This window comes from Balaenoptera physalus (genome assembly GCF_965194825.1).
Source record: "Balaenoptera physalus genome assembly, chromosome: 4".
Classification (NCBI taxonomy): domain Eukaryota; kingdom Metazoa; phylum Chordata; class Mammalia; order Artiodactyla; family Balaenopteridae; genus Balaenoptera; species Balaenoptera physalus.
In genome coordinates this window covers 130,817,056-130,832,021 of record NC_138891.1, presented here as the reverse complement: position 1 = coordinate 130,832,021, position 14,966 = coordinate 130,817,056, and the positions used below count along the sequence as shown (strand labels likewise).

Here is a 14,966-nt window from a genome sequence, read left to right as displayed (position 1 = left end):
TGGTAATACTTTGGTAACACAATGTTTGTATCAATAAAATGTAAGCTCCACAAGACCAGAAATTTTTATCTCTTTTGTTCACTGCTATGCCCTCCAATGCCTAGAAGAATCCCTGGCATATAAGTAGTTGTTCAACAAATACATATTGGAAGAAAATCCAATACTCATTTAAAAATTCTTAATTTAAAACAGAACATTGAACTTAATAAATTAAAAACAAAAGGACCTCCCCCTACTTCACTCCACATAGCACAAATTTTCTGTTCCATCTACACACTCATCCTCCCATTGTTTTGTTTTCCCACATTTAGTAGCTTCCACAGTGATGCCCTGTTGTCCTCTTCCCAGACTATGAGCTTTTGTGCCTATTCCTGGTGTACCAGGGACCTCTCTTTAGCATAAATGTCATCACTGACTGCCAGCAGCCTCTGATGTAATGTGTTCTGTGTAGATTGGGATTTGGAATTCCAACAGTGGGCTTAACATGACAGACGGCAACAAAGACAGGTCCAATAATATCACCGATTCACTAGCCAACCGAACGCTCATCGTCACCACAATTCTGGTAAGTTGACCATGTGGAATTCAGGGCATCTTATCCAGACTCTTACTCTAGACCTTGAAGGATTCCTCAACTATCCTTTTCATGCCAACAACTCTCTCTGTAAATGTCTATGTTTAATTGGGACACTAGAAGCATATGTTTGTGTGTACCTATAATAGATTGAATTATCAGCTTCCAACATCGTTCTGAAGATCTCCTACCTCCAATCCATTCTCAGCTCTCTTTTGCTCCACCCTCTAGCCTCACCCAGCTGGTCTCCCTTGCTCTCTGGCTGCTGGTTGGTTTCAACCAAGGGGAGACTAAGACCAGGGAAGTGGAGGAAGAGACCCAAGGAGATTTCTTCCACTGTTTCCCAACAGTATTGTCAGAACCTCTGTCTTTCACAGCCATAGCTTCTATCCTGTCAATGATCCTGCTTCCATACACTAACTGCACTGGACTCCTGGAACACTCTTTCCTCCCTCTCTGCCTCAGCCCTAGCTTCCTAATTATGCTGGTCCCTGGGTGTCTATATCCCACTGCAATTCTCACCACCATCCCTGTTGCTTCCCTTTGTCTTGCTCATTCCTTTGTAAATAGCCCCTTTATTAACTGCTCTTCAAAAGCCCAGGTAAAAGTACCTCCTACTCTGTGTTGGAACCCCTGTCATGCCCCCATCTAGCAACTGTGCACTCACAAGTTGTTCATTCTCCCTCTTTGCTCTATCATAATCCAAGAAATAAAGGGAGTGGCCACCTCTAAAATCTTCACTTTTGGACCTTCCTGTTTTGATTTAGTCCATAATGTCAGGCCAATTTACTTCTGAAACAGTTAGCTTCGGAGAATTATTCATCCAAAATGAAAACCGTTTTGTTTTTCTGGTGTCTACTTTCTCTGCAACCTTCTCATGGAAATACAGAGTATTCTACTTCTAACAGTTTGTTTGAGGATAAGCCTAAACATAAAGGACAGATCAGTAATGTAGTAACTATTATGATTTTATAAAATAAAATACATTTTTATTTAGTCAAATGAGAATTAATAAGATTATAGATACGTAGTCTTAAGGAAATGTCCATTATTCATAGGATAGGGGATTTATCACGTAAGCATATAAACAAAGAATTTACCAGATGTGAGCTCTAAGATGCATTCAAATAAGAAAGTGGAACCGATGATAAAAGAAGACATTGAAATGGCCTTTGAATAAGATATCCTGAATGAAACCAAGAAAAAATATGTAAGTAATAAGGGAATAGTGAAATTGAGATGCAATTTAGCTGAGAAATGAGAAAATTAAAATATTCAGAGTATTTAGTAGACAGGAAGTTTGAAGAACAAGATAATATATTTGCTGATTTAGATTTCCCTTTTGTAAGTAGGTGAAGCTCATAGATAAAAGCCAGGAGAGAGGGTGGGTCTAGCACTAGAAGCTTGGGTGTGGGCACAGCTGGATGCCAGATATCCAGACATCAGATCGTCCCCTGCCTTCTCTGCCAGACCTAAAGTTCACAAATGATTGTCTCTATGACACCATTCACTCACAGCTCTGCCCTCAGCAGTGGAGGGAAAAAACTCTCAATCAAAGAGAGAGGAGGGAGAGAAATAATATATGGAGTGTTCTATATTTGTAGAGGATGTACAAAAGATGAGTTTAGCAAAGGCAGAAGGGGAAGTGACTTTCTTTAGTATTCTCAAATCTTAAAAATAATCTTCAAATATTTTATATCTTCTGGCTGTTGATAGAGCTTGTGTAAGTAAATTCTGCCTTTCATTATAACAGGGTTTCATACGTGATTTGTTTCATATAGGAAGAACCCTATGTGATGTACAGGAAATCTGATAAGCCGCTGTATGGAAATGACAGATTTGAAGGATATTGCCTGGATCTATTGAAGGAATTGTCAAACATCCTGGGTTTCATTTATGATGTTAAACTTGTCCCTGATGGCAAATATGGAGCTCAGAATGACAAAGGAGAGTGGAATGGAATGGTCAAAGAACTTATAGATCATGTAAGCAAAACTATATCTCCTACATAGGGGTCTTAAATGTAAAAAAAAAAAAAAAAGCATAATGAGAAGAAGTAAAAGAAAAGAGAAAAAATGGTTGAGTCGAGTCAGAAGACGTTTTATTTATTTATTTTTTGAATCATAAAAATAGCTTGAAAAATGGGAGAAAACAACCTACCAATGTAGTTTCCCCACTTAGAAGGGCAAGTAAGGAAAAACTGAGGATAAAAATTTATGGGCCCATCCTTCATACCGAAGAATAAACTTGAATGATTCTTAGATTAGATAAAGAGTTCTGAAGTTTGCAGCTCAGAGCAAAATCTCATCGACTACTTTTATGATCTAGTTGTTCATTTCTTACTTTTCTCACATGCCCTTTTTTAAAGACATTCTTCTGCAGTTTTTTTCCCCCATTTAGTTCCAGAATATGTATGTGTATATAAATATATATATAAAAATATATAAATATATAAATATATATATATATACATATATATATATATATATATATATATATGTCGTGTGTGTGTGTGTTTCACACTGTCTGGTTTCTATTTGCTAATGAATACTATTTTGTAAACATAACTGTGTAAATCAACTGTTTTTATATTAGAGTCAATCAGCACAGAAGCTTTTGTGTGAGAAGCATTTGGAGTTGAGTATAGGAATCAGGAGAACCAGGAAAAGTCTAGACATTCACCAGGAAGGTAGACAACTAAGGTGACAAGTTCAAACTTGCTTTTGCAGAGGGCTGATCTGGCGGTGGCTCCTCTTACCATCACTTACGTGCGGGAAAAAGTCATAGACTTCTCCAAACCCTTCATGACCCTGGGCATCAGCATTCTCTACCGCAAGCCCAATGGCACCAATCCAGGGGTCTTCTCCTTCCTCAACCCTCTATCTCCTGACATTTGGATGTATGTGCTCTTAGCCTGTTTAGGAGTCAGTTGTGTACTCTTTGTGATCGCAAGGTAAGTTAGAGAACTACTAAACTTACAACAGATCTATGTCAGTCTCAGGTTGACTTGTATGCTCTAGAGGTAGACAAAGATCAAGAACTTCAAAGTATTCTTTTAGTTTTGCCTGGTGTTCTATTCTGTCAAGTTCTCCCTCATAAAAGCCACTCTATAAATGAATATCTTCTAATTATTCATAAAGGTAACTTTTTCTCTAATCAATTTTTGTTTTCCCTCCAGGAATTTCTAAGAGAAATCTTTCTTCATGCTAGTTCTTTGTCATTGTTCACTGTATGGTTTTGATTAATGCCAGGTAACTCTTTCCCTGGCATAATTATAAAGAAAGCTGGGTAAAATAACCTAGTTTGGAAAGGTCTTACAGATCCATAAAGCAGACATAGTAAAAGCGAATAACTGTGTGCTCTCACGTGTGGGTGAGTCACATATGTTCAATATGAAATGAATGTTTCAAAGTTCTCTACACTTCATAAAGTGTACCATTACCAAATCCTAGACTGTTTTCCAAATTTTGTCCAGATATTAAATTACTTTTAAATAATGACCAAAGCTTTCTTTCCATGTGTCTTACCTCAGAAAATAGTATATTGTCAGTATGTAGAGTGATACTATCCTTTGATACATTAATACTCAATCAGTGGTTCTCAACTAGGAGAGATTTTATCCTCCAGGGAACATTTGGCAATGTCTGGAAATAGTTTTTGATTGTTACAACTGAGGGTGGAGGATGCTACTGGTATATAGTAGGTAGAGTCCAGGGATGTAGCTAAACATCCTACAGTGTGCAGGACAGCCCTCCCCCTACAACAAAGAATTACTCCAAAATGTCAATAGCATCAAGTTTGAATAGCCATGCTTTAAATAACTAAAGATGATAGTGCTTTGAGTATCAAATTTTCAAAGACGAATCACTCACCTTTGGAGGGGCATTTTTCATTACTGTCTCGTAAGTGAAATGAATACTGCCCTAGAATGGCCATTGAATAAATGACCACCCTAAAGTGATGTACTCTCTAACAATAAATTAGAACTCTTGTGTTGGCTTGTTGTTCCATTCCTCTATTCGGGGCCCACACCTGCTGGGTGATTCTAGGGCTAGTAGAGCAATCCAAGCAGCAGAGGGCAACAGAGAAGTGAGTTTCCATATTCCCCAGCTCACTACTTTGTCTAAGCAGTGATGCTAATGAGTAGAATAGGCAAGACAATGTTGATGAGCAAGTAATTACATTATTTATCACACTGACTTGACCAAAATCAGTGAAAGAAAAAAACCATGTCAACAGCAACCAGAAATTCTCACAAGCATACAGGTTGAAAGTACTCTTTTACATTTGACACCAAGTGTGCCTTTAAATGACCTTATTTTTACCACTAGAATATGTCAAAATAATGTAGCATTCAGTAGTTTTCCCCTCCTCATTTTGTCTGTTCCTCTATAAGCTCCTGATGAACCAGAGCCCTACATTTTCGAACTTCATTTTGTTTCAGTTAAGAAAGCAGCCTCCTTTCTCCCTTAGTCAATACTCTCCACTCAACATTCCTACTCACCAAGTATCATTTATAAACCAGCTCTTCTTTATTTAGCTTATTCTCCTTGTCACTCCCTTCTCACTGTCTTTCCTCTCACTCTGGGTCTTGGGGAAGTGGAGGTGTCATGCATCAAATGCAAACTTGCAAACAGCATGGTGGTAAAACATAGAAAATATAAAAATATAAAAAATAACTCCCTGCAGTGCACAGGTGCACTATCATGGGGATTGTACTCTCAGCTACATTCAGCTTCTCCACACCTTTGAATCCATTCCTACCTCTACATCATAAAGCCACTAAATATATTCTGGAGGTGATTCCCAAAGACAAAATCCTGATTGAATAAATGTGCCAATTCACTTTTACTTCCCACCATCATAGCTTGAACTTGGTCACTCTGCATCAATAAGCTAATATGTAAAATGACTTTCTGTTACCACCTTAGTGGTTTGCATTCAAAGTTAGTGAAATAGAAATGAAAAACAGCTAACCTCCTAATCATCTTTAGCTCTAGAGAGGCTTTTGAATTTGCTTTTCGAAATATACCCTTTCTTGTCTTTTTAAAGGGGAAAAATAAAGCCCATCACTGCATTTAGGCTAATGCTCTCACTAGACAGAGACTTACAAACCATTTGCTGAAGTGAATTGAATTTATAAAGTTAGACAAACTAAGGAAAGCATGTGCATGTCAGTGTTTTTGTTTTGTGGTTGACATTTTTTAAATTACTTTTTATAAAGTATTTAATCCCAAGGAATTACAACCATCATGAACACACAATTTAGATAGACCAAATATCCAGATATAATGTCTGATTACATCTTATAATTTATGCTCATCTTCTTAAAATGAACATTTTTTAAGTTGGCTTCTGGCAAAGAAAAATCAAGAAAACCTTTGACTGTAACTCTACAGTTATAATACAAACCCAACAGTTATGCTACAAGATAGAATAGAGCTTCCTCCATTAAAAGATGAATAGATCTTCCTCTTCTTGATACAGCCCAATATCTATTCTCAGCCATAAAAAGAATCTCTTAATTAGAAATCTTCAGTATGACCAGCATTTTATATCTTCCATTCAAGTAAAAGCCTGGCATATATAAACATAAAACCAAAATGAACCTCTGTATTTCAATATAATGCTACTCTTCTATGTGCAAATTTTAACATAAATTCTAAGCACATTTGTCCCTTTCTCTGTCATTTCACTAAAAATCAGTATCAGTTGAAGATAGCAGCTTCAGAATATCATTGGTGTGGGTCATGTATTAATCTTTCTCCCAGGCTTCCTGGTGCTGACATTACTGTCACACTAGCTATCTTTAAGCAGGCGTTAGGAATTTCAAGCTGAAATATCTACATCCAGTAGGCAACAGGTAGGTCTATTGCATTATGAAAAGTCAGTGTCTTACAACACAGCATCAAATCACTATTTAATATTCCTCAGTCCACGCACTCCCCAAGTCACTCAGAATCCCAGAGAGAAAGAATCTAAAATATCTCTGCAGAGCAGGCAGAATCACATTGCTGTTTAGACAGTTTTCTTTTTTGCCATAGAAAATTAGATTAATTGTTCACTTAGAACTGCAAAGTATGAAATACTGAAAAAAGACCAAGTTAGATGCGGTATTCCAAAGAGAAAAGTGGTGATCTCATTCATCAGAGCATATACAGGGGAGAAATGCCAGAATATCAGGGGGCTGGTGGTTGCCAGGTTTTATGATCTGTTTAGAAAAACTCCTTCTTTTGAATGCATAATCTGCCTAATTTATTGCACTTAATATTTTTAAATTATTGTACAAGTGACAATGATATTGTTTAAGTAACGGCATCTTTACTCTGTGTACTGCTTCAATTAGTAAGTTCATTAATGTTGGTATTCAGTTCTTCAGCTCAGCAAACTACTATGGTTATAAGAGAGTATAAATTCAAAACTTAATTATATTGTTGAAACAGTAATTAAAATGTATTGGCATGACATTGTCAATTAAAGCTATATTCATAAGCTTCACAGGAACCTGCACTGTGTGCCCTGCAGCTGTGGAGAAGGTGCAGTAATGATTCAGATGCCATTACTGGGGGATAAACTATGAGGCTGTTATCCCAGTCTCCCTAAGACTTGATCAGGAGATGCTATATACTTTTCAGAAGGTGTCTGGGGGTTTAAAGAATGGTTTTTCATTAAGAGGAACTGTCTGCCCAGTTCCTTGTGCATGATTCACAGTGTGCCCTGCTTTTCACTTTAGATAATGTATTCACTTTAATACCAACTCTCCCCAAGTGTCAGCAACCTGCTATTGTTTACTGCTGAAACCTTATGGCTGGAGAGCATTCCATATGTTCTCATTGGCTTTATGGTGTTTTACCATTACTCCTGCATGCATTAAAAGACCCAATGGCAAATGGCAAAGCTTCCAGTGCTAAGGACTACTGCATTTAATCATTTCCAGATCACTTTGCAGAGCACCTGCTAATGTCTTTTTGGAAAAATAAGTGCCACTTGGAAAGATAGTCCTAAAAAATAACCACAGAGCAGGGAGCTCCTTGGGCTGTAGAGGTCAGACAGATGTTTAGAAAACAGAGGAAGAACCAAAACTCTTCAGTTCCTCAAATTTTTATTTTAACACACCCTAGAGATATCTGGATTCCCTCTTCTTTAAAAATAAGGAAACTGAAGCCAGTGAGCTTAAGTTACTTATTCAAGGTTGACTTCCTAAATAACGAGGGTTGGTGATCAGATGACCACAATTCATAGTTCTAGAAACAATTCAAAATGAATCTAGAGGAGTGTCTGAACCTAAAACACTCCATTGAGACATGCTGTGTCCTTAACACTAATGAACTCCTGTGCCTGGGCCAGGATACTTCTAAGTTTGAACTTTATCACTTCATTTAAGGATTGTGATTTTTATCTCCATATACAATCATAAAAACATTAACACAGCCCAATCCAGACCTTCTTGTTGTTTATTAATTGTTTCAAGCTTGCAGCTCCTTTGATGCGTTATGAAATCACTAGACTACATAGACTCCTTTAACCTTCTATCCATAGATACCCCTTGAAGTCCAGTCACCCCTCTTTTTTTGCCTTCCACAGCACCTAGCAACACAGAATCTTGATACTGTGGCTGGTATGCAACAGTGTGTGTGTCACTGTCATTGCTACTTTGTAGGGTAAATACTCAGGATGAGTGACCCTCTTTTTAACAGTCCATCTAGTTGTTCAGTAAAATGGAAATGAGTGAAAACTCAGAACAGTTTAGTAGACATAGATCTGAGGAGTACAGTTCCAGACAACCAATGGGCTTTGCCTAGAACTCAGAAGTCTGGTAAATATAATGCCTAAAGTCTCCTTTGCACTTTGCCCACCAAAGCTGTAAGTTTATGAATATGGCCTACTGTTTAGTTTGATGCGTCCATCATTAGCTGTTGGGTGTTCTGCATTGTTCAGCAGGTTTTCACTGGTGCCACATATATTTATCTCATGTTTACAGACTGTTTCTGTTAACTACCACAGGTTTACACCCTACGAGTGGTATAACCCTCACCCATGCAATCCTGACTCAGACGTGGTGGAAAACAATTTTACTTTACTAAATAGTTTCTGGTTTGGAGTTGGAGCTCTCATGCAACAAGGTACAAGGTTGCACATCTTTGTCACACACATCCCACAGTCTGCTGACAGGCTTTCACATGCTGGTAAATTCCACCAAGAAGATAGAGGGTAGGCCAAAAACTATCTCAGGAATCAAAAAGATAGAACCCGACTTCCTAGACAGTTCTAAAAATAAAAAAGACAAAAATATGACAGAAATGAAACTCCTTTGCTATATATCTAAAATAAGACTTACTATCAAGCACTGAACACAAATTTTCCTAGAGAGAAGGAAGGGATAAATTACCTTAGAAACTGTTTACAAATTGGCATAGGTGGAGATATCAGTCTTTTCTTAACTTCACAAGTTAGAGGTTGAAAAGGATTAAAGTTTGAATCCTTTGAAAATTAGGTTGACTTACATTCTTCCAATAGCTCACAGTACCTAAAACTGTCACCTAATTACCACTCTGACAGACCCTACTGGGATTCATCTTAGCTTCCCAGTAACTTTATACGATCTCTGTCAGTTGGTAACCATAGCAACAGTAAACTGGAGAAGTTGGGGGAAATGAAATTCAAACCATAGAAATGTAATATATTTTATACATTTTCTATGATTTGGAAGATTTTGATTTTGGTGGGGAGGGAGGAGTGAGTTGTTTTAACCTTTGGAAGAAATCCAACTCTTTTGTGGATTTTCCTCAGCTTTGATTCCAGACGTATGGTCTAGAAAACCCTTCTCAAGATAAATGCATTAATTTAAGAAAATCATAAGTCACAGATGCTGTTGTGTTTGGAATATCTGCTCATTTGACAACAAGTTGCAAAATAAATTGGCAAAGGAAATTTCAACTAAGATATATATTAAAGATTTTTGTTACTTAGGTGTGAACCCTAAGGCTTTGCACGAGGGAGTTGTTATCATCTACTCGAAATGTATATAGTCTGTCTCTAAAAATTCCAGGGAGAGAGAGCAAGGGTTTCTAGTGTGGAAATACAAAATAATTGAGGAAAGTGAGTAAAACCTCTCATCATGCGATTAAGTGTAGTTTATTCAGGCACTGCCAAATAGGTGTAGACACAGCACCTGATTTATTAGAAATCACTTGCATGAGTTTAGAGCATAGCACAGAACTATAAATCCTGCAGGAAAACTCATTAGATGGCATATACTGCTTTACCACTGCATTTAGTTTTTAAGGAATTTATCTTGTGAACAATTACTTTCAAAGAGTGAAAGAGACTCCTCTCCTTCCCTATAGCTTGCCTTCCTGTCCCATTAGAATAGAAAAATATAGACTTGGGTTTCATAGAGCACACAGCAATTCTGTGCATGTACATATGACCGTGACTGCCTTCTGTCATATGAGTGTACCCACCCCTAAAATTTCTCTTTTATATTCTACCTGTTTGGAGTTTCCCATCATCCACAGCAAACCGTGGGATGCAGTGTCTGCTAGTTACCACTACCTTGGGTACGTGACAGTCAACCCCAACCAGGCTCTGCTTGTTTTTCAAGAAGTTTAAAATATTTGTCAGGTGAAACAAATATTGCAATGTAAAAATGTGAGGTACTGGTGACTGTTAGTGCATTTGTCCTTAGCATGTGGCATTGGACCAGGTAGCTAACTTATGTATTGACTGTTGTGCTCTTGTTAGCAGAAGCTTATCACTGTACTCAATTGGAAATCATTTTGTTTAATTTCTTTTTTAATGTGATGATCAGGCTTTCTCTTTTCTACAGAGCGTGAGCAAAGTCTGGATCAGGATTGGCTGTCATGTCTGCCATAAAAGGCAGTAAAGAGACTTCAGCAAGTATTGTCTCTCATCCCAAATATTTTCTAATGATGTTTTATTCTACTTTTATTACTTTCATAACTTCATACTCTAGAGTTCTGAACTTAGAAAAATCATCTCTACTTGAGCGAAGTCATTTCTAAGTATGTAAATTAATGTTGAGAGTCACGAAAGTCACAAAATTGTGTGAAATTTTTTAAAAAGATGAAATGTTGAGAAATATAATTCACACCATCTACCAAGGGTTTGAAATGTAACCTGAGTAGGTTTCTACAAATTATTTTTAATTTCCAAGATCATTTCATCCAAAAGTATAAATATGTATTAGTTTAAAGTGTGATAGATGTGAATTTATCATTACATGTCAACAGTTGGTTATCCGTCTGTCCAGTTTTACTGCCATATAATACATAATTATACAAATAATAAATTAAAATCTGATCTTTTCACAAATGCAACCAAATAAAATAAGGATAAATTTACAGCAGAAAATCTATACCTATAAGCTAAGAAAATATATCTACTAACTATATTACCTATTTCCCACGGCTATTTTATGAAATAAATGGTATTTTAATGATACCCAACGAAAAATCTAAAATAATATCACACTGCCACAAGGCTGCTAGATCAATGAAGTACAAAGATATGAAACAAACTTGGGCATTAAACACACACACACCCCCACAGGCATATAAATCCCATTAAACTGAAAGATTAAAACAAGAGCAACAAACTATTCTACTAAATTCTTAGAGGCAATTTAATGAAAACTGTTATAAATATGAGTATTATTACACACCCAAATTCAAACAAACAAACAAAAGAAGGAAATAAAAACCACAGTGAATCTTTTAACCTCATTAAAAGAAAATAAACACAAAGATACCTAATAGCTTTAGAAGAATACATCTAATTCAAAGTCAAGAAACTCTGCCAACCTTTATCTGCTTACCATGAGCTGGCTTTGATTTCATGAGCAATATTTGTATCTGTTTATAGATTAAACTTGAGCATAAACTCATGTATTTGTAGATTCATAAACTCCAATTTCCCTTTCTATCTTAAGCCATTAACTACAAAACTTCAAAACACCCAATCAGAATAGTGAAAGACTCCTTTAAGCCAGGTAATTCACCTGCTGAACTTCATACTTTGGATTTTTTAACTTAGGGTTTTTCCCTTTCACTTTTTAACTGGTCCCATAAACTCTATCATTCCTCTGACTTCATGGAGGAAATGCTAAGTACAGAACCAATGGTGAATTTCAAGCAAGCAGATTAACCAAAATTCCATCCATGAATTGATAAAATTGGGGTAAGTGCTGCAAATACCCTTCTGTCCCTTTTGATTCTACTGTTGGATTTATGGCCTTCCATAAGTTTGATCAAAAGTTTTGAGCTAAAGAGTTTTCACAGATGTTTGTCTTTTGTGTAGGTAAACTTCACACATGTACCCTTTCTTAAAGAGAGAAAGGTTTTTTTGGTAAATACATTAAATGCCTCTATATTATCTTTTTACAAATAATCAGGAATCATGTGATAACATCTAAAATGTATGTTCTTACCAGAAAAGGTCCCTTTCCACCTGCAAAACAGCCAGTCTTTGAAGTATAATTTTAAAATAGTACTTTATTTGAGGACAAAATTGTGCCTTTTCAGTGAATATATTATTTTCAGTTAAATAAGAATCTACTTTAAAAAAATAATTTTAACTTCTAAAGTAACATAAAACAATAAAAAATGATTCATCTACTGTCAAATATGGCTGCATCCAATTTAATCTGATTTGTAAAACTCCAGTGTTTTATTAAAGTACATGTGATAAATGACATGATATGTTAATCTTTTGAAAGTCTCTCCCATTCTTTAAGATTAAATAAGAATAAGTTAGCATTTCAAAGCTTTCACAGTTGTACAACCTAGAACATTTTATTTCACACAATAAGATGCATACCAGACAGTAAGAAAAGGCCAGAAGTCTGGGATTGACTTTTCAGCAGAAACAAGCAAACAAACTCAAATCTAAGCAATTAAACTATCTATAAATTTTAAACATAAAATATCTTAGGGTTAAAACCATTTAATACCTTCAAATGTCAATAAATCACATTTTAAACAGCAGCATTGATAAATGACAAAAGATCATTTAGATTTTGCTTCATTTTCTAAAAAAATGCATCTATTCACCTACACACAAGAGAGTAAAACCTTGATAGATTTATAGTTTTGTGTCACAAAAATGCATTATCTCTCTAGACTAGTGTCAAATCATGGGTCTTCCCTTTTCTCCTAACTGTTTAACTCTCTTACTCTGACAATACCATCACAGGATCAGAGTTGATGCCCAAAGCTCTATCAACCAGAATAGTTGGAGGGATATGGTGGTTTTTCACGCTAATCATCATTTCATCCTACACTGCCAATCTGGCTGCCTTCTTGACAGTAGAGAGAATGGAATCCCCCATTGATTCAGCAGATGACCTGGCAAAACAAACCAAGATAGAATATGGGGCAGTCAGAGATGGATCAACAATGACCTTCTTCAAGGTAAGGAACTGACAATATATTCTCAACAGTTATCTCATACTGAGGGGAGGAGGTTGTGGAATAAGAGTCTGTCCAAAAAAAAACAAAAAATGTTAGGCAACTTTTTTATAAAATAAAATGTCTAATGACAAAATCTGATTACAAGGGACCTAGGTACCCTCAGCTGTCACATAAAACAACTTCTTCAGTGCCCATCTAGGTATCATTCCCTCTATCCCCAATTGAGTACACTCACATCCACAGGTCAGTATCTTCAATATCTTCTCTTGTCTTTATACCCATTAATTAATCACTCGTGTATAGAAGCCACAAAAGTAAAGATTACTTAACCTGAAATTATGACAATCAGAATGCTTGAATATCTTTGTTTTGTTCTTCCTGCTCTGTACTGGATGAGACAGGAGCAGATGACAAGTAAATGTGTTGATACTGGCATTTATTTGGAAAATTAAAACCAAAAATATCCCAGGGGACTCCAGTCTAATATTGCATTTGCACCAATGGGGACAGTGCTCCTAGCGCAGCCTGAAGCCTTCCAATAGCCTGGAGTGTCTCCCGAGGCACCAAAGGAGAGTTAAGTTAGAATCAATATGGTTTTTAGTGTCAAGTGCATTTTGTTGTTCAAGTCTTTTTAATTACTTACCCAGAGTAATGAAACTGATTTCCACCTTGCTTACGGAATAAGCTGTAGTACTTTTATTATCAAATCTCAGATACTATATCTCCCATGGGGGAAAAATGGATTTTAATAGATCCAGGGACCTTTAGAGATGACAAAAAACCTTAGAGATCAGGAAGTTCAGCCCTTCCCCTTACTCATGAAGAGAACAAACCTTCAGAAGCTAAATTATTTGCTCAAAATCACACACTTGGTTTATGACACAGCCAGGCTAGAACCTTCTTGTAAGAGGTACTTGTGCATGTGAAAAGAAGGAAAACAGCAACTGTAACCAAAATAAACTCTAAAAACACCTTTGTCAACGTTTCACATCCGGATTACTGAAAATGAAGTTGTCACCCAAGGTTTGAGAGGACTACTTTGACTTGTGAAGAGTATTAATTTAGAGGCAAAAAACTAAGGGTAAAAAAAAAGGGAAAGCTTCTTTGTATAACAGTATTAGTTCACCAAAATATGTATTACTTATGCAGTAAATGCGGTTTAACATTAACAATAATAATAAATAAACAAATAAAAACTTACTTGTTTTAGGAGTAAACTATACCCAGAGGTTTATAAAAAAGAGTAATGTAAAAAGTTAGGATTTTTCTTTTCCTCTATGTTAAAAAAAAAGATGATTTTTAAACTTTTTTTTTTATTTTAAGAAATATGACATTGATTTAATGAAGGTATAAAGTGTGGTGATTGTTTCTTCTTTGGACAAGTGTTGTTTTCGGGACAAATGACATTAAATGTATGGCTTTCCAACTTTCTGAAAGCTTGAATTTTCCTAAAATCAGTACTGTAAAGAAACATGTTACCCCCAGCTAGTTAATTCATTACAACACTTGTCAGAAAGCAGGAAAATTACCTGCAAGGCATATAGGACAGAGAGACACTGCCAAAGTAGAACTGAGTATGTCTGAAAAAATATCTAAAATGATTTACCTCTTTCACCAGTATCAAAAAGCTTTAAAGTATTGGGAAATGGGTGAGTAGAGGCAGAGAAGATTCTACTACTACTAAGATGCACATTATAAATATAAAAGAGGGAGAGGCTACCCTTTGAAAAAGCCATAGATCTGACTTCGCCACTGTGCAAACAATCAGTGTATTCACAAAGTATCCTTTAATCTCATTTTGATTTGTCTCTGTTCACATACCTTTGAATATAAAGGGTGCTGGTTCCCACATTTCCTGCAGGACCCTAGAGTGACCACATTAAGGTGTGCTTGGATATTGCATTTCCCTGCAACAATTCTATGCTAATCTCGCAACTGTACTAGCTCATAACTGCACACTC

At 36.2% G+C, this 14,966-nt stretch overlaps 1 protein-coding gene across 9 annotated transcripts in view; it reads left to right on the top strand.

The window, feature by feature from the left end:
- GRIK1 (glutamate ionotropic receptor kainate type subunit 1) overlaps window positions 1-14,966 on the top strand; it is a 428,591-nt gene that overhangs the window by 375,125 nt on the left and 38,500 nt on the right. For all 9 annotated transcript variants that reach the window (XM_082460382.1, XM_082460380.1, XM_082460384.1 and 6 more), the window contains 5 exons: window positions 452-565; window positions 2,356-2,559; window positions 3,304-3,527; window positions 8,579-8,697; window positions 12,788-13,005. In XM_082460382.1, coding sequence (XP_082316508.1) covers window positions 452-565; window positions 2,356-2,559; window positions 3,304-3,527; window positions 8,579-8,697; window positions 12,788-13,005 — 879 coding nt within the window. The remainder of the gene's footprint in view (window positions 1-451; window positions 566-2,355; window positions 2,560-3,303; window positions 3,528-8,578; window positions 8,698-12,787; window positions 13,006-14,966) is intronic.